Genomic DNA, 27969 nt, shown 5'->3' with positions numbered 1-27969 from the left:
GGAGGAAGGCATGGCAACCCATTCCAGTATTCTTGCCTGGAGAATCCTATGGACAGAGAGGCCTGGGGGGCTCAATCCAAGGGGTTGCAAAGAGTCCAACACAACTGAAACGACTATGCATGCATGCACACTGTGGAGAGGGACTGAGGAGTTGGATCCTTAGCACCATACCCCAGCTGCTTGTGCCTCTCAGAGGGCTGAAATTGACCTTGTCATCTCTGTCTGGGCAGAGCCTGGCACCATCTCTGCCTCGAGGACACAAAGAGGAAAGAATCTGTTTCCTGCATAATCCAAGGCCCTTATCCAGGCAAAGTCCCCAACAAAGTTTCTCAGGTGTCACTTAAATGCCTCTGGTGACAGACAGCTCACCACCTCACCAGGCAACTGTTTTATTTCTTAGGTTAAACCTAGGCCTTTTCTTAGGGCAACTCCTCTGCACAGCAGAGCAGAGAGTGTCCCAGGCACAGAGGAAGGTCAGGGACTTGCGCTAATGTACTCTGTTATGGCTCAATCAGAGCAGAGTTCAGGTCACGAGGGAGCAGGAAGCCAGACTGTTCAGAACATTTGAGGGAAGTTCCTTTCTGCACCATCAGATTCAGGCTTCAAGCTTGAGTATGAAGATGTCTCAAGTATTTGGCAAAGCCTGGCCTTTGTCCCCACAGCACTGAACTTGGTCTATCAACGAGGAATCCAAGAGGGACTTCCCTGGTGGTCCAGTCGTTAAGAATCTGCCTTGCAATGCAGGGGACATAGGTTTGATTCCTAGACAGGGAACTAGGATCCCTCATGCCAAGGAGCATCTAAACCCACATGCCACGAATACTGAGCCCACATGCCAGTGTGCAGCAACTAAATACCTCGTATGACACAATGAAGATCCCACGAGCCACAACTAAGATCCGGCACAGCCAAATAAATAAATAGAAAGTGTTTGACTGTTGGTGAAGCTTTTAAAAAAACAAACAAAGAAGGAACCTGAGAGCATGTCTACAGACTCAACCAGCTGGGCTCATCCTGAGTTGAGCTTCCAGTTCTCCTGAACTACCAGCTTTGCCACCTCAGGTCCAGTGAGTTTAAGAAGCTGGGCTAATGGCTGGCTTTATCTCTACTGGCTGCTCATTTTCAAGGACTAAGAAAAGATGGTTACCTCTCCATGCACGTCAGCCCCTGGGACAGGTGTAGACCAGAGCCACATCCTTACCCGGCCCTGAGGCTCCAGGCCAATAGGGAAGAGGCTGCCTGGAGAACCGAGCGCCTCATTTCCAGCTCCATTGCTAGCTCCCTGGGCCTCAGGCTCCCTGGGCCTCAGGCTCCCTGGACAATGAGCTGGGCCACCTGGACCCTGGGGGATGCCCCCTAAGGGGATCTGCAGATAGACCCTTGACCCATTTCTCTGACCCTGGCACTCACACTCTGCTGGAGGAAGAAGGGAACTGAGGCCACTAGGAGCAGCCAAGACCTAATCATAAGGGTGGCTGCCTGCTTCCTCAGCTCCAAGTAAAGGCGAGACGTGGCCCATGTGTCCCAACACTGACCCTAGGACTCAAGATAGCGAGTCCCTCCATTAATTGTTGGAACTTCTCTTTTTTTTATGGCAGTATACTTGCTCTACAATTTTGTTTAGCTTCTGCTATACAGCAAAGTGAATCAGCTGTTTGTACATATATCTCCATCCCACCCCTCTAAGTCATCACAGAGCACCAAGCTGAGCTTCCTAAGCTATAAAACAGCTTTCCACTAGTAGTGTACATATGTCAAGAATACTGGAGTGGGTTGCCATTTCCTCCTCCAGAGGATCTTCCCAACCCAGGGATCAAACCCGCGCTTCTTACATCTCCTGCATTGGCAGGCAGGTTCTTTACCACTAGAGCCACCTGGGAACCCTTGTTCACTACTGTTCCACCCAAATGATGCATGGTTGGCCTCTGGCATAGAGGAGAAGGAGGACTCTGCCTTGGCGACCTGACCAGTCTGAAGAGGTGGTCACCACCTCTGGAATGTCCAGCGCCTGCAGCCAGAGCGTTGACACAGCCAGTTCCACTTGAAGGGCCTCAGCCTTCTGGAATGCCAAGGGAGCCAACTCACAACCCTCAGCATTCTTTTCAAAAGCAGTGAACCTCTGTACAGTGGCTGTCCTTGCACAGTCTAATATGAAAACAGCTGGGGTATGGAGTCTGCAAGCCACTGGCCACACTCTAAGGAGCATTCATTCTAGAGTTCTCTGGGATAGCAAGTCAGAGCACGTGCCCTGCCTCTTGCAAAGGCTTCTACCCAAGCGATTTGGCCTCCAGATTTGCACCCTGAGAAGTGCGGACCCTTGGCTGACAGCAGAATGTCAGAGGAGTGCAGAGGGAAGGCTGGCCAGCAGAGTGTGCTTGGCCAACATAGGTTAAGGTTTAACATGCCTCAGGCCCTTCAGGGGACTTAACCTTTGGCATCCTTGCGACATCTAGTCAGGCTTGGCAGTTGTGAAACCACATGCTGACTCTTCTAGATCCAAGCATTTGCTGCACATGGGGACAAGGATCAGTCATGGGGGTGAAACCACTTTCCAGAAGGTGCTAACTGCCACAGGCTCTGTTTAGCAAACGGTTCCTGAACACTGTTGGGTGCAAGCAGGTTTGGACGTTCGAGGCTTCTCAGAGCTAATCAAGAGAGCTAGGAGCAGAAAGCTAAGTCAAAAATGCCATGAATAAATCCAAGGGAATCTGCTTTCCCCACCCACGGAAATTTTTATATATTTGATGATAAACCCCACAGTTTTCAAGATTTCTTTCTGTCCATCAGACTACACTAAGTGAAATTTCCTTTCCCTACCCACAAAGGGCTTCTTTTGATCAGCAGGGAATGCCAGGGAGCCCAAGAAGCTGAAAGAAGGCCAGCTGGAGAAAAAGAAATTAACCTCTTGGATCCCAGGGCTCTGATGTGAATGAATTCATCCCTCTGAGTTACTAAATATACCGGGTCAATGAATATTTCTAGGGTTAGGGGCTAACATGGAGGATGAACAACCGGCCATAATGTGGTGTCTCCAGGGAAGAAAACAGAGCGAAATGACTTCGGAGTAGGCAGTATGACTGCGCTTCAACTTCTCTGTAATAATAATATTTAATATAACTTGCTCTGCTTGCCTGAAAGGGAGAGCCATGCTTCATTCTGCATTTAATTTTCTTGCCAATGTGCAGAAACAGGCTGCCGGTTTCAATTCACATCTGGAAAGCTACCAGGAGGGATCTGAACCAACAGCAGGAGGAATCCGAACCAACATTCACCCTCGGCGATCAGCCCCAGCCTCCAGCCCCCTCCCATCGCACTCCTAGGAGGAGAGGCACCGCTCATGGCGCCCCAGCGATCCCGGGGGTCTTCGCCAGGGACGACGAGCCGGGAAACGACGGGCCGCACATCCAGCTCGGTCGGGTGCCGGCAAGAGGGGGCAAGGCTGGACTGAGGCCAGGGGCGGGGCAGGAGGGTGGGGGTCCCGAGCGGAGGGGACGCCCTCCCTCCCCGCGCCCGGAAGCGAGCGCTGCAGCTCACGTTGCCTCGGGTGGAGAAGACGCCGTAGGGCAGGTTGTGGATGGGGAAGTCAGAATCCTCGGCCACCGGGACGAAGGACATGCTGGCGAGCACGGAACAGGGAGACAGAGTGCGCGCGGCCTGCGGGACACGACTCGCCGAGACGGGCAGGCAGGGCCACGCCCCCTGCAGACTCCGCCTCCTCAGACACCCCGCCTCCCGCCAGAGCTGACCCGGTGACACAGCAGGGCCCGGCCCGCCCCTTTCGACGGCCCCGCCCCTCAAAGAGCCCCTCCCACAAGAGACGTCCCTCACGGGGCCCCGCCCACTAAGGGACCGCGCCTTCCCGGGCCCCGCCCACCAAGAGAACGCCCCTCCCGGGCCCCGCCCACCACAAGACCGCCCCTTCTCGAGCCCCGCCTCCCCTGGGGCCCCGCCCCTCCACGAGGCCTGTTCCTCAGCAAATTCCAGCCCCGCAATATCCATTCTGTCCCTCCCACTACAGCTTGCCTCTGCGCAGCCCAGCCTCCTCTTTGAGGGCCCTCCGACCTCGGTCCAGCTGCCGGGGGCAGGGCCCTTGTTCCCACCGAGAGCAACACCCATCTTGTCATTTAAGGCTCTGCCCCGGGTGACTTCGGCCTCATCCCGGACCCACCCCCCCACGCCACCACCGCACCCCACCCCGCCCCCTGCTGCATGGCCCGATCTTCAGCTCAGCACGAGCTCAGCACGAGTCTAGTCGGGTGTCCTGGTCACAGCAGCCAGACGGCGCTTCCGGGGCTGGAGCTATGTTTCCAGTCGCATCTTTTCTGCCTTCGTCAGCTATGCTCATCTGTCAGCTATGGCTTTTCCACTTCATCGGTGAAAGGAACAGGCACGCCTGTTTGGAAGGCCTAAACTAATGAAATGTAATATTCTAGAAAATATGTCACCTGTTTATTTCACATTCCAGTGTTTAAATGACATTGATAAGCTGTTTGACCTTGGGCAAGTTACTGAATCCCTTTCTGTCTCAGCTCTCTTCTCTGAATGAGGTTGATGATAATGGTTCCTGTTTCACAGAGTTGACAGAATTAAATGAATCCTGGAGCACCTGTGGAGCTTCTGGCATACAGTAGCTCTACCTGTTTGTGTGTAAAGGTTGAAAAGAGAGACTGAAGGGGAAAAATACAGAAAGAAAAGGAAGAGAAGGAAAGGGAATGAGGGAGGAAAAAAGAAGGGAGGGAGGGAGAGAAGAACAAATTTACATGGTAATACTCTTTCCAGTTCTGGAAAGGATGAAGCTAAAAGGATGAAGATTTGAGAGCCACCTCTGACAGTACCCTCTCCAATCATCAGTTTCCTCATCTGTTAAAGAATTGTTCAGTTGCTCAGTCCTGTCTGACTCTGCAGCACACCGAGCTTCCCTATCCTTCACAATCTCCCAGAGTTTGCTCAAACTCCTGTCCATTGAGTTGGTGATGCCATCCAACCATCTCATCCTCTGTTGCTCCCTTCTCCTCCTGCCTTCAGTCTTTCCCAACATTATGGTCATTTCCAATGAATTGATTCTTTGCATCAGATGGTCAAGGTATTAGAGCTTCACCTTCAGCATCAGTCCTTCCAATGCATATTCAGGGTTGATTTCCTTTAGGATTGACTGGATTGATCTCCTTGTTGTCCAAGGGACTCTCAAGAGTTTTCTCCAAAAAGAGATTGGATTTCTGTGATAGTCAAATAATGCCTGGCACAGACTTGGTTATCAATTAACTACTTCTTCCTCCCAAGGGACATCCAACCAGAAAGGTAACCATTTCTTAGTATCTGAGTTTTGCTTTTCCTTAGAAGACAATCAAAAAAGGAGAGAATACAGCTGTTAAGGTAAAGTGGTCAGCACTGATGTTTATAATAGGAATGCAAATTTCTCACAAACTTCACAAAGTATTTTTTGGGTGAGTTAAAATTATTAAAGTATAGGCTGCACAATACACATCAACACACAAACCAGTATTTGAAACACTGGCTTTTGATTAATTTGCTTGGCAATTCTCACAACATCAGAGGCAAAAGTTAATGAATTAATTGATATGCAAGCAGAGCTGACTGAATACATTTGAAAACAAATTTAAGCCAAAATCCTACAAATTATTATTGAAAACAATTTATTTAGTATTTATTTATTTGGCTGTGCCAGGTGTTAGCTGTGGCACGTGGAATCTTTAATTGTAGCATTCGAACTCTTAGTTCCAGCATGTGGGATCTAGTCCTACTACCAGGGATCAAACCTGGGCCCTCTGCTTCGGGAGCGCAGAGTTTTAGCCACTGGGCCACCAGGGAAGTCCCCTAGAAATTATTTTAAAAGAGCATTTTAAAGATTGAAGAATCATCCTCAGGTTTGTAAATATAACCCTTTCCCTTCAAAAACATTTCATAATGAATAATAGAAAGGTCAGAAAGTAAATAAGAAGTTGCACCTCCTTTTCCCACAACATCTTGCCCTAGATCTCCTGTCATCCACTGTCCAGCTCCCTTAATCAGATTCAATTATCTTCATTATTGAAGCATGCATTTGTCAACAGCCAGTTCTAAATCCCCCAGCAGTTCTTCCCTGTCTTCCTGCCTCTGTCCTCACCTCTAAAACAATGCTGCCATTTCAATAAGATCAGCAGTAATGTGCGTACCACGTATCTTGCTGTTAAAATCAAGTACTAAAATTGTGAGTGACAGGTAAAGAGGGAAGCTGGGAGGGGATCAAAGGGAAGGGGAGGGAGGGAAAGGGGAGAGGAGGGAGGGAGGGAAAGGGGAGAGGAGGGAGGGAGGAAAAGAATGTTAGGGAGAGTTCAAGGTTTTGTTTGTCATCACTCTTGTCTGGTCAGCTAGAAGTTTTCAGAAACAAAGTTACATCCAGGGCTCTGAGAACACAACAGGAGAAGGTTATCTGTGTGGGCGCTTCAGACACACTGTTTTAAAATTGGGGTTTAGTTGCTTTACAATGTTGCCTTGGCTTCTGCTGCACGAGGAAAGCGAATCAGCTATTGTTCAGTTGCTCAGTCCACCGACTCTGCGATCCCCTGGACAGCAGCCTGCCATGCTGTCCTTCACTAATCTCCCGGACTTTGCTCAAATTCATGTTTGAGCTGTATGCATACGCATATCCCGTCCTTCTTGAGCCTCCCTCCCACGCCCCCATCCCACCCCTCATCACAGAGCATTGAACTGAGCCCCCTGTGCTATACAGCAGCTTCCCGCTAGCTATCTGTTTTACAAATAGGTCATGAAACTCAGTATCAAAAAACCCAAACAAACCAATCCACAAATGCGCAGAAGACCTAAATAGACATTTCTGCAAAGAAGACATATAGATGGCCAAAAGGAACACAAAAAAATGTTCAGGCACACTTAACCATCCAGGATGCTGTCAGATCCTAGCACAGTTAAAAAAAAGTAGTCAGTAGTCAGGCAAGGGTAAACTCTGCAGTTAGATGGGGAATATAGCCAATATTTCATAATAACTATAAATGGAATATAAGCTTTAAAATTGTATCATTATATCACTTATAACATATTGTATATATTATATAACTATACTTCAATTTTTAAAAATTATTTTCAGAGTTAGGAAGGCTGTCCTGCAGGTTGGCTTGGAAGGAGGAGGGGCTGGGTCGGTGGGAATATGTGAGATAAGATGGCCTGGAATCAGAAGGCCTGGGACGAGGGGACGTTACAAGAGGGGCTGGCTGCTGACCCCCTTCCCTAGGCCCAGCGATGATTGAGGCTGACCAGTGATTACCCTGTAAGAGGCTCAGTCTGCCTCAGCCTCTTCTTTGTTCTCATCTCCTGTTCTGAGTGCCTCTGCCAAGGCTGGACCTTGGTTTTGGTTAAGTCTGCCCTGGGAAAGAAGGAATGAAGGGCAGTCTCTGGCAATGGTAGGTGGTCAACTCATTTTCTGTCATGGTCCCTGTGCAGGTTGGAAAAGAATTTTCAGACATAAGGCGGAATGAGAGAACAGTTTATTACAGTAGAGGCCCTGTTGGAACAGTGGGCAGGCTCAAGGGAGAGCTGACGCTTCTCATGGGCTAGCAACCAATTTTTATAGCCTCAAGATGAACAAAATTCCTGCTGGGAGGGTGGCATTAAGTAGGTGATTGGTTAGGATGCTATAGCGTGGGTGTGTGCGTGCGTGCCAAGTCACTTCAGTTGTGTCTGACTCTTTGAGACCCTATGGACTGTAACCTGCCAGGTTCCTCTGTCCATGCGGATTCTCCAGGCAAGAATACTGGCGTGGGTTGCCATGCCCTCCTCCAGGGGATCTTCCCAATCAGGGATTGAACCCGTCTACTGTGGCTCCTGCACTGCAGGCAGATTCTTTACTACTGAGCCACTGGGGAAACCCTATATAGTGGGTATTTTACCTAATTTGGAGTCAGGGAGCTGGTTGGTTTAAGTCAGGGGGGCTCATGGCAACAAGTGCTATGGGGGTCGGTCAGTTCTGAGAGGACCCTGGCACAGGGCTCTGGATCTGGAACCTCTCCACAGGTTCCAGAAAGAGGGAAAAGAAAGAGGAAAGGGTCCCAGCTCTGCTCTGTGGCTTTGTCAGAGGCCTTCTGCAGTGGAGTAACGGAGCAGAAGGCCTCTTCCCCTCCACTCCCCTGTCCGCAGCCTGCCTTTTCTCTCTTAGCCAAAGAGTCAGTTTAATCAGAGAAGTGAGAAAATGCAGAAGCAAAGAAAAGGAGTCAAACAGGACAAAACAATAATTGTTTAATCAGTAGGCAAAGTCAAGGACCTTTCCTTCCTTCTCAAGGTCTACAGATAATATTCTGAGCCATACCGTGTGAGCTCTCCTGTACTGACAGATGCTGAAACTGATACCAGGTGGAAGAAGTTAGCTGCACGATGATCAGACTGTAGGCATGACATGAGCTGCCACACACTTCCAAGAATTGGCCTCAAAGAAATGGGAACAAATCGACCCTGGAAATGAAATAACTGTACCTAAAACAATCAAGATGACTCTGGTCAGACCACCCATGACCGATTTGAAGATGACTGTGGAGCTGACTGTGTTATTTCTGCATGGAGCCCCCTCCCTCGATCTATAAGAGGCCCTGCCCACTGACTGTCCGTGGGGGGCAGCCAGCCTTTGGACAGGAATCTGCCTACCCCACCCCACTCCCTGCTGGCATCCAAAATAAAGCAAACTTTCCTTTCCACCAACCTGGCATCTTCACTGGCTTTTGAGTGAGGAGCCAGCCAGACTCTTTATTTTTGGTTCCCCTTCCAGGTACCACCTAATACCTACCGAATTCTAGTGACTCTAGCTGCAAGGCAATGAACTCTTTGGGCTTCCTAGGATGGCTCAGTGGTAAAGATTCCGCCTGCCAATGCAAGAGACACAGGAGACTTGGGTTAGATCCCTGTGTTGGGACAATTCCCTGGAGGAAGGCATGGCAACCCACTCCAGTAGTCTTGCCTGGAGAATCCCATGGACAGAGGAGCTTCGTGGGCTATAGTCCATAGAGTGGCCAAGAGTTGGACACGACTACGTGACGAAGCACACACAGTGAACTATTTGCTTGTTCCGTACTGGCCTGGTCTCTCCCCTTAGAGACAGGAACTATCTTACTCTTTCTGTAGCTTTGTTAATGCCCAGCAAAAATGTCTGGCACAGAATAGGTCCTCCATTAATACTTAAGTAAATAATACAAAACTGTTGAATGGCAATTAATCAATAACCAATGAGCACCCCCACCTCATCCAGGCACTGGGAATAGTGCACAACTGCTTCCTTATTTACTGAGCGTGTGCTGTGTGAGTGATGGGCCAGGAACTTCCACTGAACACACAAGCTAGTGAAAGCTTAGATTACAAAGCTTCAGTTGTGTTTGACTCTTTGTGACCCCATGGACTGTAGTCCGCCAGGCTCCTCTGTCCATGAGATTCTCCAGGCAAGAATACTGGAGTGGATTGCCATTTCCTTCTCTGATAAAAGCCATGTAGAGAGAAAATCAACCTTTTGGGGGAAGGGCATGGGGCTGATGTGTGTGTGAGAAAGGGTGTGGGCGTGAGATGGCTGTAGGGAGAGTAAGATTTCATAGTTTTAAAATAGACTTGCCAACCCACTAATTATATATAGTGTCTGAAAGGTACCAAAGCTGTTCTCCATTTGGAAAAAAAGTTGAAGTAAATAACTTGCAAGTACACTATATTTTCTTTCTCCTCTTCTGGGAGGGAGTGTGTTGAGCATGTACAATCATAAAAAAGAATTTTAAGGACAAAAATGCTGCCTGTGATCCTGCCATCCTGCAGTTTTCATGTTATTTGCTCATTCTATTTGTATGTGCATGATTTTTTCCATCTTTACAGAAACGCCAATTTTCAGTCTTAGACTTTTCTCCTGAACACTTTTCCTTGTGGCCAAATCAGCTTCGTTATTATTTTCATCAGCTGAAGAAATTATAGTGTTTGAGACTGTTGTAGTACTGGAGCTATGGAGATCTGCACGCACAAAATGTTTTCCTTTTCCTACTCTGCTACTGGAGTGTAAATTCCTGGGTGGCAGGGTCTGGATGCCTTCAGGACTGGAGGCGAGTCTGGCACCTCCGTCATGACGGGCTGGTTTGAGCCTCTGTAGCACTAAGCTCAGTGCCTCCCTCAGATGCAAAAATGAGGCACAGGAGACTCCAGCAGCTGCCCCTGACTCTGAGAACTGGAGAGCTTTCTGAATAGAGAGAGAGAAAGTCTTGCCAGAGGCTGGCCCCTGCCATTCAGATTCCTAGGATGTGGAGCTGCCTGCACTGGGAGCAGGGGAGAAGCCTTTTTGGGCAACACTCAGGAGTCCATCCATTCCCCTTCTCCCCACCCTACAAACTTCACTTGCACATGAATTACCTGAGCTCATCTCCAAGGTCCTCTAAATGTTGAACTCCTTGCAAAGAACCGAATGTCACTCGCGTTTGCACAATATATACCCTTCTGATGTTAAAGTGTATGGTATACACACCAAATACACGGTGTGCCCTTGAAAATGTGCTGCTCTGCTCAGCTGTGTCCGACTCTTTGGGATCCCATGGACTGTAGCCCACCAGGATCCTGTCCACGGAAGTTTCCATGCAAGAATACTGGAGTGGGTTGCCATTTCCTTCTCCAGGTCTCTTGCATCTCCTGCATTGGCAGGTGGATTCTTTACCACTAGCACCACCTGGGAAGCCCGACAAACACAGTGTGCCCTCTAAAGTATGTACTATAAGCGTTTCTGAGCTTGAGCCTTAAGAAGAAAAGACATTTGCTTCATTGAAGTGCTTTGTCTTTTATCATAGTTCCCTCTTTTTCTCAACTATTCTGAACAGAGCTAAATGAACCAGCTCCACAAGGGCTGGGTTTTCTGCAAATTTTCTTCTTTCCTGCCCCTCCCCTTTTTTTTTTCTTTAGCCTGCTTTTTGTTGCAGGTACTGTTCATCCATGTTTTAATGGAATACCACCTCAAAGCTATTTTTGTTTTTTTAAACATATGCCAGCTGAGTTGGCCTTTTTTCAACTGGACCATTTTTAAAGTCTTTATTGCGTTTGTTACAATATTACTTCTGATTTGTTTTGGTTTTTAGGCCTGGAGGCACCGTGGAATTAGCTCCCTGACCAGGAATCAAACCTGCACTCTGCGTTTAAAGGTGGTCTAAACCCCTGACCGCCAGGGAAGTCCCAGGGTTTTTGCTTTTTGTGTTGTAGGATTCTACAAGTTTGGACAGATGCATAGTTAGGTATCCACCATTACAGTGTCATGGAAGCTGTTTCCCTGCCTTAAAACCCCGTGCTTCACCTTTTCATCCCTTTTTCTACCTGAACGCAGACCACCTCTTGACTATAGTTTTGCCTTTTCCAGAATGTCATCTATTAGCGAGTCTTTTTGGACTGCTTCACCGAGCAATATATAAGGTTCCTTCACGTTTTCTTGTGCCTTGGTGGCTCATTTTTTTCTTATTGCTAATTATTTGATTATACAGATGTACCACCGTTTATCGGTACCTATGAAGGACATCTTGGCTAATTTTTGGCAATTATGGATAAATAAAGCTGCTAAAAACATTTGGGTGCAGGTTTTGGTGTAGACATGGTCTTTAATTCATTCGGACAGATACCTAGGAATACAACTAACTGCTTATCCTTAAGACTATGGTTAAATTTAAGAGACTCCTCAACTTCTTCCTTCTGTCCTATGTTGCGTTCCCATCATCAATGAACTCAAATTCCTGTTGCTCCACATCCTCGATAGCATTTGGTGTTGTATTTTGGATTTTGGCTATTCTTATAGGTATTAGTGTCATCTCATTTTAGTTTGCTATTCTCCAATGACATATTGACCACCTTTTAGTTTTATTTGCCATCTGTGTATCTTCTTTGATGAGATGTCTAGATATTCTGACCATTTTTTAACTGGGTTTGTTTTCTTACAGTATTTTTTATTTAGGGTAAGACTTTTGTCACTGTGTTTTGCTAATATTTTCTCCCAGTCTGTGGCTTGTCTTTCTGTTCTCTTGGCAATGCCTTTTGCAGAGAAATTTTTAACTTTGAAGTTCAACTTACCCATTTTTTTATTTCCATGAATCATGGTTTTGGTGTTTCATTTAAAAAAAACATCAAACATTAGACAACAGGCTACATTAGAAATGGTGGGCATACTAGTAAGCTGAGTTACTTAGAACTAAAGTCTCAATTAAGCAATTTGTATAAAAATCTTTAAAAACGATGACCTCTTTTGATTTAAGTATCTGGGGCTTTTTCCTAAATAAAATTTTAAGGAGTAAATCGTGTATGTGGGAAAAACATCAAAACAAAAAAACATCACCCAGACTCCCAACTTTAACATGCGGTCACTTAAAAATCTTTGTAATTAAGACTGTGGACTTCGGGTACTTCTATTTTGTTGTCTTTAGGGCCCACTAGTTTTGATCACTATTTATACTCCATTTTAAGAATATGTCACATTTTATCCGTTCTTCAAAGGCGAACCGAGCAGTTTCTGGATTTTTGCTTTCTGTAAACAAGGCTTTGAAAATTGCTGTACATGTGTACTGTTCTCTATATGCAAGTTTTTCTGGGGCACACACTTAGAGAAGTAAAATTTGTGGATTATAGGATGTTTAAAAGTCCAATTTTAAAAGGTACTAGTTTCCAAACCGTCCTAAGGACTGAACCACACTTTTGGTTAATGTCAGCAACCCTTCAAACACTAGATACTGCCAAACACTTTTAAAGCTTTGCTAGCTGAATGGGTATAGAATAGTATCTTATTGTGGTCTTGATTTGCATTTTAACTTTTCCTGGTTTGTAACTTGGCTTTTCACTTTCTTTGATGGTTTTACCATATGGTATTTTTGGTTTTAAATGCCTCATTTTAATAGACAAATTCATCAGTAATCTTGCAGTCAATGCTGTGTCTTAAACAGTCCTTCTATATCCAAGGTCGAAGCAGTAATCATGTTTTTTTGAGAATTAAAGTTTGTGTTTTGCATTTAATTCATGAATTTTTCCCTGTGGCATGATAGGGAGCAATTTCCACCTCTTTTCTATGCTGACTAGTTGGGCTAGCTGTCATGATCACAGTCTCCTTCCCCCAGTGTGCTGTGCTGTATCTCTTACACCCAGTTCATTTCATGCATGGCTTTTCTGGGGGTATTTTGGTCTAATCTATTAGGATTCTGTACGACCTTTAGTGAATACCATGCTATTTTAATGAACGTGGCTTCATGATGAGTCTTACATAGAGTGGAAAAATGCCCATCTCCCTGATTTTCCTTTATTGAAATGTCCTAGCCTTGGGCTCACCTTTATCTTTTAATTTAGAACCACCTTAACAAGTTTCAGGAGGAAACTTGGTGGGACTCTGATAGGGACTGCTTTGAATCTATAGGTCTATTTGGGTACAAAATACATCTTCTTGACATTGTCTGCCTAGCTGCAAACTTCTCTCTCTCCCTACTTTTTCAGGTCTTAGCTATTATCTTAATAATGTTTGAAAATTTTTTCTTAAAAGAGGTCTTCAACATGCATTGTTCACAATAAACTGTGGAAAATTCTGAGAGATGGGAATACCAGACCACCTAACCTGACTCTTGAGAAATCTGTATGCAGGTCAGGAAGCAACAGTTAGAACGGGACATGGAACAACAGACTGGTTCCTAATAGGAAAAGTTCGTCAAGGCTGTATATTGTGACCCTGCTTATTTAACTTATATGCAGAGTACATCATGAGAAACGCTGGACTGGAAGAAGCACAAGCTGGAATCAAGATTGCCTGGAGAAATATCAATAACCTCAGATATGCAGATGACACCACCCTTATGGCAGAAAGTGAAGAGGAGCTAAAAAGTCTCTTGATGACAGTGAAAGAGGAGTGTGATAAAGTTGGCTTAAAGCTCAACATTCAGAAAACGAAGATCATGGCATCTGGTCCCATCACTTCATGGGAAATAGATGGGGAAACAGTAGAAACAGTGTCAGACTTTATTTTTTAGGGCTCCAAAATCACTGCAGATGGTGACTGCAGCCATGAAATTAAAAAACGCTTACTCCTTGGAAGAAAAGTTATGACCAATCTAGATAGCATATTCAAAAGCAGAGATATTACTTTGCCGACTAAGGTCTGTCTAGTCAAGGTTCTGGTTTTTCCTGCGGTCATGTATGGATGTGAGAGTTGGACTGTGAAGAAGGCTGAGCGCTGAAGAACTGATGCTTTTGAACTGTGGTGTTGGAGAAGACTCTTGAGAGTCCCTTGGACTGCAAGGAGATCCAACCAGTCCATTCTGAAGGAGATCAACCCTGGGATTTCTTTGGAAGGAATGAGGCTAAAGCTGAAGCTCCAGTGCTTTGGCCACCTCATGCAAAGAGCTGAGTCACTGGAATAGACTCTGATGCTGGGAGGGATTGGGGGCAGGAGGAGAAGGGGACGACCAGGGATGAGATGGCTGGATGGCATCACGGACTCAATGGATGTGAGTCTGAGTGAACTCCAAGAGACGGTCATGGACAGGGAGGCCTGGCATGCCGCGATTCATGGGGTCGCAAAGAGTAGGACACGACTGAGCGACTGAACTGAACTGAACTGGTGTTAACACAATTGTAAAATGTGTCCTCCAGTTTTCTGATTGTTACTGATACAAAGAAATGCAACTGGCTTCAGAAAATTAATGTTACACCTACCACTGTAATGAAACCCTGGTATTTCTGGTATTTTCTCTTTAGATTTTGAGTTTTCTACAAAAAAAGAATGTGTGATGTACAAATAATTAGTGTTTCCTACTTTTTATTTCTTATAGCATTTTTTATTCTATTGACTAGGATCTCCAACACAATTTTGAATATAAGCAGTGATAGTGGAAAACTAGCCCTTTGTTTCTGAATTTAAAGGGGTATGAAATTTCCTCTTTGTGGCAGATGCTTGTTTTCTGTTTTACAGATTTACACAGAAGCTATCACCTTAAGGAAATTCCTTTCTAGTCCTAATTTATCAAGTTTTTATTCTGACTGGGTGGTGTTAAATCCTATTATATACTTTAATCGGATCTACTAAGACAGTCATAATGGTTTTCTCTTATTTAATATTTACAGATTCCAATGCTAAGTCATCATTACATATGGAGGGAGAATACACACACTAAGATGGAATACACAAGCATTAAGTAAACAAATATAAACTTAGAAATCTGTACTGTTAAATACTATTTAATCTGTTTTACACACTATTTCAAGTTTTTAAAAGGCTGGCTGCCAGGTAAGTTTAAAAACCACAGAACAAATGGCTTTTTGGAGATCTTTCTACTCCACAGTCCTCCAGCTCTCCATGTTTGAGTTATGCTCTTTCAGTTTCTCTAATCCTACTAGAAAAAGAAGCTTTTACTAGATACTAATTCGCTGTGACAGAGTTCAGAACAGAGAAACAAACAAGAGCTAGAAAATATGACACATTCAACTCACGGGAATGTAAGATCACAATTTATCATCGTTAAGTATCAGTCACAGATAGACGTGAGAGCTCATCTCACAAAATCAGTAAAGCAGAAAACTAAAGGACCAGAAGTCAAAATGAACTACCAGCAAGAGTAATGGAGAAAAAGTAATACAAGGGAACGTTATGGTTTTCCTTTTTATTTAATCAAAGACTGGTGGATAAACATAAATACAGCACAATTACTTCAGATCATTCTTCATATTGTATACACACAGACCGATGAACATCATCTGAAAGAAACCTGCAGTCAGCAAAGAAATGCGTACAGCTTTTCCTTCCTTCGCTCAAAAAAACTTAAAAACACACAAACTTAGAATCTCATCAGCACACACTCTCCTGTGACAAATGATTCAGACATAAATAGTGGGTGCAAAGAAACTATATGCTAACATATGTATAACCTTTGTTAAGGAAAAACAGAAGCAGCCATAATGATTAAGATACATTCAGTTACTGATAACTAGCTGTGCCCTAAAGGACATTATCAAAACAGAAATCGTGCTGCAGAGAAAAGCTATATATACATACACAATGAGAAAATAAACTGCAAGATTAAAGCATGCATGTTTAATACTGGGAAAAATCACAGCCCTCCAAAATTTCTCCACATTTGTTATAAAAGCCCTCTGCACTCAACTAAAATTTAAATGATCTTAAAAGGATAATACTCGTAAAGTTTACTTTTTTCAGCCACAGAAACTGCAATGGAAATAAATGTTCAGAGTCATTTTCAAAACAAAAACAAAAATCTATTCTTCTGATGACATGTAGGATTAAAGGTCTATGCAAGATACATTGCTCTACATTCCCAATGCCTAGGAAAAAAAAACCTCAAGTCAGTTTTTAGTTTGCAGATGGTCAAAGGATTTTGTATTCCATCAGGAGTTCAAATCTTCTGGATCTTTTCACCAACAACTACTGGATTTTCTTTTCTGATTTTCTCAGCAGCATCAGCTTTGTAATTGTAAGAGCAATTGTGTACATCTGAGTAACGGTGTACACCACAGTAAACATTTCCACACCGGCATTCAAACCCTGAAAATGGATTAATACATGTACATGAGTTGAGTGCAAGGTCTAAATATTAAACTCTCTACATAATTAATGTTAAAAAGATCATTTCTGTAGGGCAACAATCTAAAGAATCATTCCAAACTAGCAGTTGTACAACCTAGTATACTCTCAAATTCACCAGCTGATGGCTTCAGTTCTTGTTACTACCTACAAACACAGGTCTGTGCCAGCCCAAGTCACAGCCACTTCTCTGAGCTCAAGTTTCTTCACCTGAAACACAACTGCTTCCTATCAAAAACAGGACTGATAAAATGAAAATGTAAGACATTTCTCAAATACTACAATGTGAAAAAATAAGCATACTGTCAGAAGACAACCTTAAGATTTAGTTAAGAAAGATGAAACTTTGTACAGAACTGTTAACAAATAAAACAGTACACTAGCTTTCCTTGGCCAATCTCTAATGGAAATATGAACTGTAATCTGGCTCAGTGACTAAGAGCATGAGATCCAGTTGCAGTTGCCTAAGCATGAATCTATTTACTAACACAGGCAAATTACCAAGCCTCCCTGAGCCCCAGTTTCTGCACCTCTAATTCTGGAAATCAGTTATAATAAGAATTAAATGAAGAAGTATTACCTGCCTAACATACAGTGAAGATGCAATAAATGCTATTTATTTTAGGGAAATGCCCCAAGAATTGAAGCCGAAAGAGAGAAATAAGCAGGGTGAATAGTCTTTAAATAAAACTAGTCCTGCACCCCTAAAAAGATTTTTACTGTATGATAGAATTGTTAGAACACAGGAATCAATATTTTAAATGTTGACATTTGATGCAAACTTCCTTTACCACATTTTTTTAAAAACTTCCAAAAGATATCCTGTAACTTCATAACATTTTATTTTTAAAATTTTATTATTATTATTTTGGCTGCACTACACATCTTGTGGGATCTTAGTTCCCCGGCCAGGGATTGAACCCAGGAGTGAAAGTGTGCAGTCCTAACTCCTGGACCACCAGGAAGTCTCCTGTGACTTCGTAATAATGAATGAAAAATGAAGCCAAACGTAACACCAGACTAACAAGACTGGACAAGATAGAAATTACTAAATCGCAGTCTTCTATTCGTGAAGTCTAAGTTTCTGAGATTTAGACAGACAGTATTTGATACTACACATATTTATTATATAATATATATACACACACTTTAAAATGCCTTATTTGTTCATGTTTGTACTCTTTAAATAAATACACTTGCCAAGGCATGAGCCAGTCTTAAAACATCTTTGATATCAGACTATAAATCTCCTTTCCTCTTTTATCTACTCCTTAGCCACATAACCTTCCTAAAACATAATTTTGCTCAAAGTCCTATCTATTCTTAAGTCAGTCTCTTAGGCGGTACAGCTGCCACTCTTCTTCATCGGCTGCCCACAGTGCACATCATCAGCCTCATCTGGCGGTCTCAAGCACCCTTCTGCACCTATTTTGTGCTACATCCCCTATTTATGGTCCCTCAACATGCCCTAGTCTTTCCTTTCTCTGAACTTTCATTCAAGCTCTTTTTTTCTGCCTGAAATGCTCCTATGTCCATCAGTTATAAGTCCTACTCACTTTTCAGGACCCAGCTGAAACATCCTACTTTCCAGATTCTTTGATGGGCCTCTGCTCCTCTCCTATGAATTATCAATAATTACACACATCTCTGAACTCCCAAAGCAATCTATTTGCATTTAAATGTATTTGCTTTGCCAAATAGCCAAGCAGTATTTCGAACACTTTCCCCTCTCTTAATACCATCTAACACCTCTGTTACAGCAGTCAGCATGTACTGATTACTTATTGGGTGGCAGGACAGGTCTATCACCTTACATGTATGAACTCTGTGAGCCCGCACCACCAACCAATGATTGGCCGTTTTACACACGGCTCACCAAGTACTTAAATACCCTCTCTCACACAACCATCTCTGGCTCTCTAAAGGCAGGAGACACACCCCTGCACTTTCACAGAGCCTGGCATACTGACTTGACTTGTCTAACATTCTCAAATGCAGTTAAAATGAATTTTAAAAGAAAAGCTACTCATTTCAGTATTAGGCATATAATTAAAGCTACTTTTACTTAAAAAAATTCAGGAGGTGAAGCATATCCATTATTAACTCACATGGAAACAGAAATAATCTTAACTGAAGCCATTAATAATAAGTCAAACATTATCTTAAATAAAATCTTAATTTAAACCTGTGACTCAGGCCCTTACCAGTAAGTCCCACTTTCTTTCTGCACATGAAACAGCGATTCTTTTTCTGTTTTGGTTTTTCAAGAGACTTGCTTTGCTCTTCAGATGCCTGCTGTGCCGTTTCTGATACTGAAGCTGACAAAAATATGAAGGTAGTGAAACTCAACTGTGCAATGAGATTCTGAGGTGAGGTGGTTGCTACCCCCACTTGCCCCCACTGATCTGTTTATTCAGAGGATAATTGAGTGTTTATTATTAGCATGGAAAGATGCCCACAGTTAAGTTACAAAGTAGTTTATATAATATGACCCCCTTTTTGTTAAATGCATAGATGTATGCTAAGTATGTATGTATACACACATGCAGAAAAGCTAAACTATACATTGAGATGTTAACATAACTCTAGAAAGTGCTATATTTTCAAAATTTTCTGGTAATTATGTATTTGACCCATAAAAGACATACAACACACAAACACTACTTGGGTATTCTACGGGAGAAAGAAAGAAAATGTGTAAGAAAACGGTCACATGCAAACTTCTAAATACTGCTGAGTCAGAACTATGCAGATTTCAAAGAGTACAAGGGAAAGAAATCCTAAAACCAAGATTCAGTGGAATACTAAGTATGTTCAAAATTCTCAGAATATTTCATATAAAACCTTTAAAATATGGGGAATAAGATATATTGATTACAACATTACAATTAAGATAGTAAATTAAGTAGTGAACCCAAGGCCATCTCCACCAAAATTCAGGTCAAATTATTGCCCCTACACCCTAACTTATGGGTTTAATAAACGGGAAACCTGTCATTCCTAACTGATACACATTCCTCACTGTATAAGCGAGATACTGCTATTTATTAAATCACAAGGCATAATTAAAAGAGAAAGATGTTTTAATATAGTAAATTCTCAATTAAACATGAAAAAAATTCTTCAGAGCCATGAGGACCAAATGGAAGCAGTACCACCCACCTGGTGGCAACATATCCTGCTTATGAGCAAAACACCTACAGAAGCAAAATACCTAAAAAATCTGTTTCAAGGACACCACTCTGAAAACTTCAATAAACAATGTTAGGGAATTCTGGTTTAGGCACACAGCAGCTACTCGTGTGCCTTCTTCCATCTGGGATGATTTTCCTATCCAATAAATTCTGCTTGACCGATACAAGTGGAACGATAAGGCAAGAGAGAGAACAGATACCTGGGCAAGTCACCAAACCAGCTGACCCTACCCTGGGAACTGAGGGAGGCTGGAGCTGGCAGCAGGAACACACACACAGACAGCCTACTCCAGGAAGCACCACAGCTGTCTAGTGGAAAGAATAATGGCCTGGAGTCAGGTGCCCAGGTTCCAGTTCCAGCTCAAATGACTACAGCACTTGAGTCAAAGACATCTTTTCATCCATCTATTAAGTAGATGGAAAAAAACATTCTCTGCATTTATTCCTATCAAATAAAAAATGTTCTCGGCATTTACTCCTATCAAATAGGGAAATCACAGGTATACTGTGTGTCACGAGTGTGTGTATCTGTATAGATACACAGTTGTATGAGGGTTTATAATAGGACATTTTCAACAGTATAAGCAAGACTTTAAAAAAAGAAAAAAACTAGCCTAAGAGCTTTTATACATGGAAAACTAACCCTCTCAAACTCATATGAAACTTATACTTGATTGTTCAATGATTCTGCTATGCTGAAATTATGCATGCTAAGTTCTTGAAAGGTACTTAAGTTAATACTGGTTTAACTTAAGTCACTGAAATTACACGTGAAAAAAAAAAGGAGTCTATACAACTTAAAATCCCAATAGTGGTACAGAACTCACTTGCCAATGCAGGAGACATAAGAGACATGGGTTCAATTCCTCATCAGGAAGATCTCCTGGAGGAGAGCATGGTAACCCAGTCCAGTATTCTTTCCTGGAGAATCCTACAGACAGAGGAGCCTGGCAGGCTACAGTCCATGGGGTCGCAAAGAGTTTGGACACAACTGAAGCAACTCGGCATGCACAATTTCTCCTAACATAGCATCAAGACCATCTTTTGCATTAATGTACTCAGCACTAGGTGAAGAAAACTGTTATTATTATCCATATACCATAAATGGGTCTTCGTATTATAATAGTTTACCAACTTAAAATCTTTTTTTTTTGTCAAACTTGTAAAACAACCGCTGTTTTATTCTTAAGCACCATATAATTTCCCACTATCAACATTCTAAAATTTGTTCAACTTTAAGATGTGAAATAACACCTTCATAGTTAGCAGCCTGTTTTCACTCTTCCATCCTTAGCTCTCTCTGGAGACTGCCAAGCAACCCCTGTTTCTCAATTCTCTGCATGTGGGTCCTGAAAGTAACCAGGATCCAGGTAATGTATCCTCTCCCTGGTGCAGACTTGGTACCCTACCTGCTCTTCTCCATTCTGCCTCTCATCTTCCAAGCTGGGCCAAGGACTTCAAACCTCAGACAGAAGACTGCTCATACATTTAAATACCCATTTACCCATCTACTACCTCCAATTGAGTCTTTAAGTTTTGAAACATGACCACTTCCAATCTGCTCTATCTAAAATCTTGTCTCACAATCACTTCTTTCAACCTCCCTGTTGAGAACAAACACATCACTGCTGTTTCAACTGTCATCCAACTGAAAGCTTTAACATCACTCTTGTCTTATTTCCCATGTCTAATGGGAACTTGGGGAATTTTTCTATTTCTGCTTTAAAAAATATCCTTTGTTTCTGCCCATCCTTAAACTTTTCTATTTAACTAAAAATAAAAATTATTCACTTATAATAATCATGAATATTTACAATATTCATAATTGCATGGACTATTTATCCTAATCAGACAGTTACATTCTCTTCCTACAGCAAAATGTGTAAGGAGGCAAATTATGCCAATCATTTGTTGGGCATGAAATCAGAGGAAGGGGAATTAGCTAGCTTAACTAAACTTAAACTTCAGCAAACTTCAGCTAAGATCGCCAGGTGTATCTGTCGTCACCCTGTGAACACCATGTACAGTGGAAGGCTTCAATGGGTACAGCATCGTGTCTGTTTAAATCATGGCACAGGTCAAATGACACAAGCTCATCTTCAGGCTTCTTTCCAGAGTATCCTCCTCAATTAATACATCGTTTCCCCAACTGTAGAATATAATTAACCAAGCACAGATTTTTCACAGCATCCTAAATGCCTCCTCTAATAGCTCTGCCCACGAAGAAAGCCTTCATACACATATTCCAGTCTTCCTAGATCCACTTCACTTTGGTTCACATAATGGGGATACGAAGAGCATGGGCAAGAACTTGAGATGCCATGCTATAAATAAGAGTAACTGAGCATGACTGTTGCGCTGGGGGGGGGGGGGGGGGGGGTGCCAGTCAAAGTAAATAGATAATCCAAGTCCAAAGCAAGAGATTCCTCTTAAACCAGCAGCCCCGGTTCATGGGAGAGGAAAGAATATTTAGGTTAAAACAGACAAAACAGTAAAAGAGAACAGTATAACACAACCACTCATTCATTTAATTATATTTCTCAAACAAAACAGATTTTAAATTTCTATGTTGATGCTGATGACCTAATTACATATAAGTGGGAAAAGGTTCCCTACATTTCAGTCAATTGAGTACTTAAGAATGTAAAACACCTTGCTCATAAAGAAAACAAATATAAAAAATACGTATTAGGCAGGTAATTTAAAAAACACATGCATCTAGGAGAGTGCCTGGCTAAGAAGACTCAAAACATTTAATGACCAAACACGTGCTAGATCATGTGCAAACCTTGGAGGGCTTCTGTTTCAGGTATTGCTTTGTCCACAGATGTACTGTCCACTTGGGAAGACGCTACAGATTCTGATAAAAGTGACTGATTTGACACAGGGCTAGAAAAGCAAAAAATATTTAGATTTTAAAAGATAATCTCTTCATGACTAGAAACTAAGCGATTAATAAATAAGAGTTCAACATATCTAAGCAGATCATTAAGACAGGAATTAACCAGAAATGCTTTTTAAAAAAAAATAACTTCCATATAACTACAGAATTTTGAAACTTGAGACCAATTTGGACCAGAAATTTTTTGATTTTGAAATAAAGCAATAGTACATGTCCACTGTGTATGAATTCACTAAATGAACACTAGTATGATAAAGACATGCTTCAGGAACCCTAACACAAAGTTGTACATGATGCACTGATGGACACAGAAGAATTGGAAAAAACTTCAGAGCAGAAATTTAGTATATATTTCCTAACAGCAGGGTAAGAATGAAACAAATATTTCTGTGTTTCCAGCTTCTAAAAGACTTCAGTTAAAAAGAAAATACACTACAATACAATAGGTATCAGGACGACATCATGATATTAAACAGAGAACAGGATCACACGATATTAAACAGAGAATCTGTGACAAGACCATTTTTTAATACAAAGCACTAGTATTTGCATCAAAGGCCTATGACTAGAACTTAACATGCTTCGAAAGGACTTCAGGGGTTGGTCAGCATACATTATGAAGAAAAATAAAGAAAAAAAGCTGTCTGAAAAACAAAATCTCTTCATTAAATTTTAAGACAACTCCCTACTCTCACTGTAATGTAATACCAATAAAAAGATTTTTTTGACTAGTCAGCGATAATAATGAGACAGATACAATTTTCTGCTAGTTAATCCTAAAGTGACTTTAAATAGTTTTCCTTAAATAACAGAACTGACCAGATACGGAAAAAATGCCTTACTTTTCGATAGCTCTCTGGCTATCGAACAGTTCAGAGGCGGCCTCTTACCTTGGCTGCATAGATGAAGCTGCTGAGTCGAGTGCTGACTGAGCCTCTGGGACACTACCATCTGTGCACTGGACTGGTAAGGACTCAGACAGACTTGTGACAGAAGGCGCTGCAACAGGACCACATCACACGTTAGTGACTCTGTGCCCTGGGCGGGCCGGCATCTTATCTAAAAAAACCAAGACCAGTTTCCCACGAAATACAGTACACGGGTTTTGTTTTACTATGTAATATGCCGGTTCATTACTTTAGCTAAAAGTTTTCAATAATTTTCCTATGAAAAGGATGCTAATTTTACCACATACAAAATATATGTAGTCAAGACCTAAACTACTATTTTTTAGAATTATCATACAAACTCTTTAATTCATAAATGTCTTCCAAATAACTGCACAATGAGATCTTTAAAATAAAAAAGAATTCAGCAGTAAGGCAAATATAAGTTCAGAATTAAAATCTGCACTCAGGTTATATTATTTTACCTGTTCTTCATAAGGCAAAATGTAGATAATGATTTTACAAAACAATATGGTAACTTACATTCACTTGATTTTAGCCTTAAGAAAATTTAAAGAAGTCCGGCTTGAACAGGAAGGAAATGATGAAATAGACTTCACAAGCAATTTTAAATGAACTTAAGTAACAGCCTGCACTTTCATTAACCACAGAAACCTATACATTCAGGCATTAACCTACATGAGAACTATCCTAGATAAGTAAAGCTCATGTTCAATATCCCTTTTTACACAATCACTGAAGCAAAAGCCACATCAATTCCAGGAGAATCCTCTGACATAAAAACGCATAAATAACGCAAGTGAACTGGGGATGAACAAACACCTTTTTCTCTGAGTCAAACTGCCCCCCCTCTCCCTCCTATGCAGAAGGGAGGAGGGGTTTCTCTGAAGTCACCTGTGGCTGTCTATCTGGGACTCCCTCCTCCAACTACCCTGGCCTCAGAAGTCATCCTAGAGAAAAGAACCAAGGTCCTCATACAGCCCCCACGCCTTCAGAGCTTATTTCCCAAGACAGCTCTACATGCCTGGAGTGCGCGTCTATTTTATTAATTAGTAAGATAAGAGTTCTCGAGCGCAGCATGTAAGACTGAGATGGATCTACAGCAGTTCTTTTCAATGAGTGGAGACACTCCTCTTTCTCTTGCCCTACCACTGATCATTACAATATGTAATGAAACATTTTCCTGACGTAAACGTAGTAATGCAAGTACAGTGTGAAAGCAGGAAGAGGTGCTGGGTAGCCTGTGCTATTCAGGTGTATCTCAGTTATGAACAGCGCTATGTTTTACTTACCAGGTAAGAACTACTTACCAGGTGGGCTTATTCTACCATTACTACTATTCTGTCTTTGAAGATGTTCTTTATAACACACTGAACACATGCCATTCGTACGAGGGTTTCCATAAAATCCGCAGCCAGTGGAACAAAGCATAGGCACTTGGCTGTGATTAGTTTCTTGAGCCATGTTCCTCTGTTGCACACCTGAAATTTACACAGAATAAGCCAAGAACTCTGATACATACTACAATCATATATTATCCAAATCTGCTTTATGTAATAAAGGAAAATGCACATATACTCCTCCCCAAACCACTCTATAGCTGTCTGGCGTAGAGAGGGAAAAAAATATATCGAAAGGATACAAAAACTGAACTTTTATCTCCAACCCTCACTGTACAAAAGGCGGATTGTACTGGCTCAAACAATGTTATAAACTAGACAAAAGTATCTGATCTAAAGACTCTACACCATCAGAATGTTAAGAAAAATCCTTTAAGTCTAGTTCAGCTTGGACACCTAGGAATGAGAAACACAGTCTGTTCGTTGTTATATTAATAAGGCCAAATCACTTAACCTTTGCTTAAAAAAGTTCATGTTTTAACTTGCATAATGTTTTCTGTTTAAAAAGCATTTAACATGTTATCAATGCTGGTGAAGATGTGAGTCAGCCATTTTAGAAAGCTACATTGACAATTCATCTTAAGAGCCTTGTGAAAGACTGCCCTTTTGAACCCATCATCTCCGTCAACAATAATTTGGGTAGAATCAGAAAAAAATTATAAATACATATGAATATATACACACATATACACAAGGCATGTATTTCACAGCTTATTAATAATGCTGACAAACCTATTACTCATCAATAAGGATCAGAAAGACTAAATCTTAAGGATAGGAAAGCTAACAGATTTTTTTTTTTCTGATGTATATCTTCTCTGTACTTTTAAAATCCTCTTAAATGAAGATACTACTATATAATTGGGGACAAAATATTTAAAGCACTTAAAATTTTAAAACTAACGGCAGAGGAACTGTTTGAGAACCACAGGCAATAATCAATTACAGCAGACAGAAGAACCCTGCGTGCCATTTTTCCCACAGAGCAAGTGGTTCTTTGGCATGAATAACGTGACGGAAGGTAATAACAGGTTCTATCTTATTTTAAAAAAAAACAACAACAAAAAGCCTCCCAAATGAAATGAAAGTTACTCCAAAATGGGTGTAGGTGTCTTTACAAAGAAGTCTATGTTCAAACATCATAAATGATAAGACTAACAATGAAGGGCAGTGTTTTGCCACTGAAGTTTTCTCGAATTGATAAACAATGAAAGAAACCTTCACTGTTTACCACTAACAGATTTTTTTTTCCACCTAAATTATCTGCAAACACTGTTGTGGATTGATGGGTGAATGGGGTGAGTTTAATGCAAACTTCAGAACCAAGAGCAATAATGCATTTGACTGGCTTATAAAACAAAGCAGGTTTAGGTTTAGCATTTACCTTTAAAAAGAAAAACCTAAAACTGTTGGTAATCTTTAGGCCTAGGAATAGAATCTGCGATTTTGAAAAACATCTTTTTTACTTTATGAAGCCAAGTCATCTCAGAATCCAATGATGAGTAAACAGCAAAGGTGGTTAAGAACCTGGAGCCTCACCAAGGAGTCAAACCATGACGTACAGTACCATTATATTCTTGATCACCATACTGTCACAGCAGAATTCTTAATTTATTAAATCCTGAGACTGAACACACACAACTTGTTAATATTTTGTGTGACAAACTGGGAAATACACATAAAGCATTCCTGCTGCATACAGAGGTATGGTGAGTGAAGAAAAAGCACTTGAACAATTGTCTGAGTTACAAGCTGAGTCATCTTCACAGAACAGGTTTTTGTTTCAAAGAACTGACAAACTGATTATTCAGACTTGATTATATCAGATATTTTCTCAGAAATGAATGAAGCCTGTTACTTCAAGAAAAATAACTAATAGTATTTATTGCCAAGGACAATATTTAAATAATAAAATATAAAAGCTTGACAAGTAATTTTTAGATAGTCTCTGAAATTAGTGAAAAAAGTGAAAGCGTTAATCGCTCGGCCATGTTGGAGTCTTTGTGAGCCCATGGACTGTAGCCCACCAGGCTCCTCTGTCCATGGGATTCTCCAGGCAAGAGTACTGGAGTGGGTTGCCTTCTTTCTCCAGGGGATCTTCCCAACCCAAGAATTAAGCCCATGTCTCCTGCACTGCAGGCATTCTTTACCATCTGAGCCACCAGGGAAGCTGATTAGTAGTGATATTAATGACATGTGAGTACTGGTTCTATTATCAACATTTGGGAGATGTGCATAAGCCAGAAAACCAGTATTTTCTAAATGACCAACGTACTATGGTACAAAATTATTCATGAACAAAAGACTCTCTCAAAGGGAAAGATAGACCCATGGGTTTCAGAGTAACAGGACAAAACATTTTTACACAGTATGAGATTCTACACTGTAACTTATCCCTTTAAGAAACTACAAATTGTTACATTTTGGTGTAATGTGACAAAGAAGAGAGACATCTGCTATCTGAAAAGGTTATCAAAATACTCCTTCCTTTTCCAACTACATATCTGTATGACACTAGCTTTTTTTTTTTTTAAACATTGTTCAGTTCAGCTGCTCAGTCATGTCTGAGTCTTTGCGACACCATGAACCAACAGACTGAATACGGAGGCAACTGTGAGAATCCAGCTGTTTGTTCTAAGTCAGACCTTAAAGAACTTGCAAAAATGCATAACAATGTCATGTTTCTTACTGAACCCTTTGAAGGGGGAGTTATTTTTCACAATAACTTTTAAATAAATTAATAACTAATAAATATTTGTGACTGTCTCACTTTAATTTGTAATATGATAAAATTTTCACAAGATATGACAGACACAGGCTAAAGGTCTTCAACGTACTCAATAACTTTTGAGAACTCAAAGGTCCTAAAACCAAAAATTCTGAGAACCTGCTGCTGTTGCTGTAACCAGCACGGCAAGCAGCACCAGCTCAAGAAGACAGACTCTGACCCTGGAGATGGGAATACAAAATTCCCTTACTCTGTATGTATAAAACAGAT

The 27969-nt window shown here is 41.7% G+C and overlaps 2 protein-coding genes and 1 long non-coding RNA gene across 17 annotated transcripts in view; all 3 read right to left on the bottom strand.

The window, feature by feature from the left end:
- Positions 1 to 3892, bottom strand: part of FAH (fumarylacetoacetate hydrolase) — a 32606-nt gene extending 28714 nt beyond the window's left edge. Inside the window, exon 1 of one of the 3 annotated variants that reach the window (XM_069558995.1) lies at positions 3132 to 3892. In XM_069558995.1, coding sequence (XP_069415096.1) covers positions 3132 to 3155 — 24 coding nt within the window. In that variant the 5' untranslated portion in view covers positions 3156 to 3892. The remainder of the gene's footprint in view (positions 1 to 3131) is intronic. The other 2 variants (XM_069558994.1, XM_069558996.1) reach the window with 2 other exon arrangements.
- Positions 3893 to 4430: 538 nt separating this feature from the next.
- LOC138423271 (uncharacterized) lies at positions 4431 to 5274 on the bottom strand. The gene is made up of 2 exons (XR_011250207.1): positions 5099 to 5274; positions 4431 to 4667 (listed from the first exon to the last, which is right to left on the bottom strand). It is a non-coding gene; the product is annotated as an uncharacterized lncRNA (long non-coding RNA).
- Positions 5275 to 15614: 10340 nt separating this feature from the next.
- The window catches only part of ZFAND6 (zinc finger AN1-type containing 6), a 55830-nt gene continuing 43475 nt past the window's right edge, over positions 15615 to 27969 (bottom strand). For all 13 annotated transcript variants that reach the window (XM_069558993.1, XM_069558983.1, XM_069558991.1 and 10 more), the window contains 5 exons: positions 24882 to 25052; positions 23554 to 23662; positions 22550 to 22650; positions 18772 to 18885; positions 15615 to 16528 (listed from right to left, as the gene is read on the bottom strand). In XM_069558993.1, the coding sequence (XP_069415094.1) occupies positions 16380 to 16528; positions 18772 to 18885; positions 22550 to 22650; positions 23554 to 23662; positions 24882 to 25035 (627 nt within the window). In that variant the 5' untranslated portion in view covers positions 25036 to 25052 and the 3' untranslated portion in view covers positions 15615 to 16379. The remainder of the gene's footprint in view (positions 16529 to 18771; positions 18886 to 22549; positions 22651 to 23553; positions 23663 to 24881; positions 25053 to 27969) is intronic.

Source organism: Ovis canadensis, chromosome 18, assembly GCF_042477335.2.
Source record: "Ovis canadensis isolate MfBH-ARS-UI-01 breed Bighorn chromosome 18, ARS-UI_OviCan_v2, whole genome shotgun sequence".
Lineage (NCBI taxonomy): Eukaryota > Metazoa > Chordata > Mammalia > Artiodactyla > Bovidae > Ovis > Ovis canadensis.
This window is presented reverse-complemented; position numbering and strand designations above follow the sequence as displayed.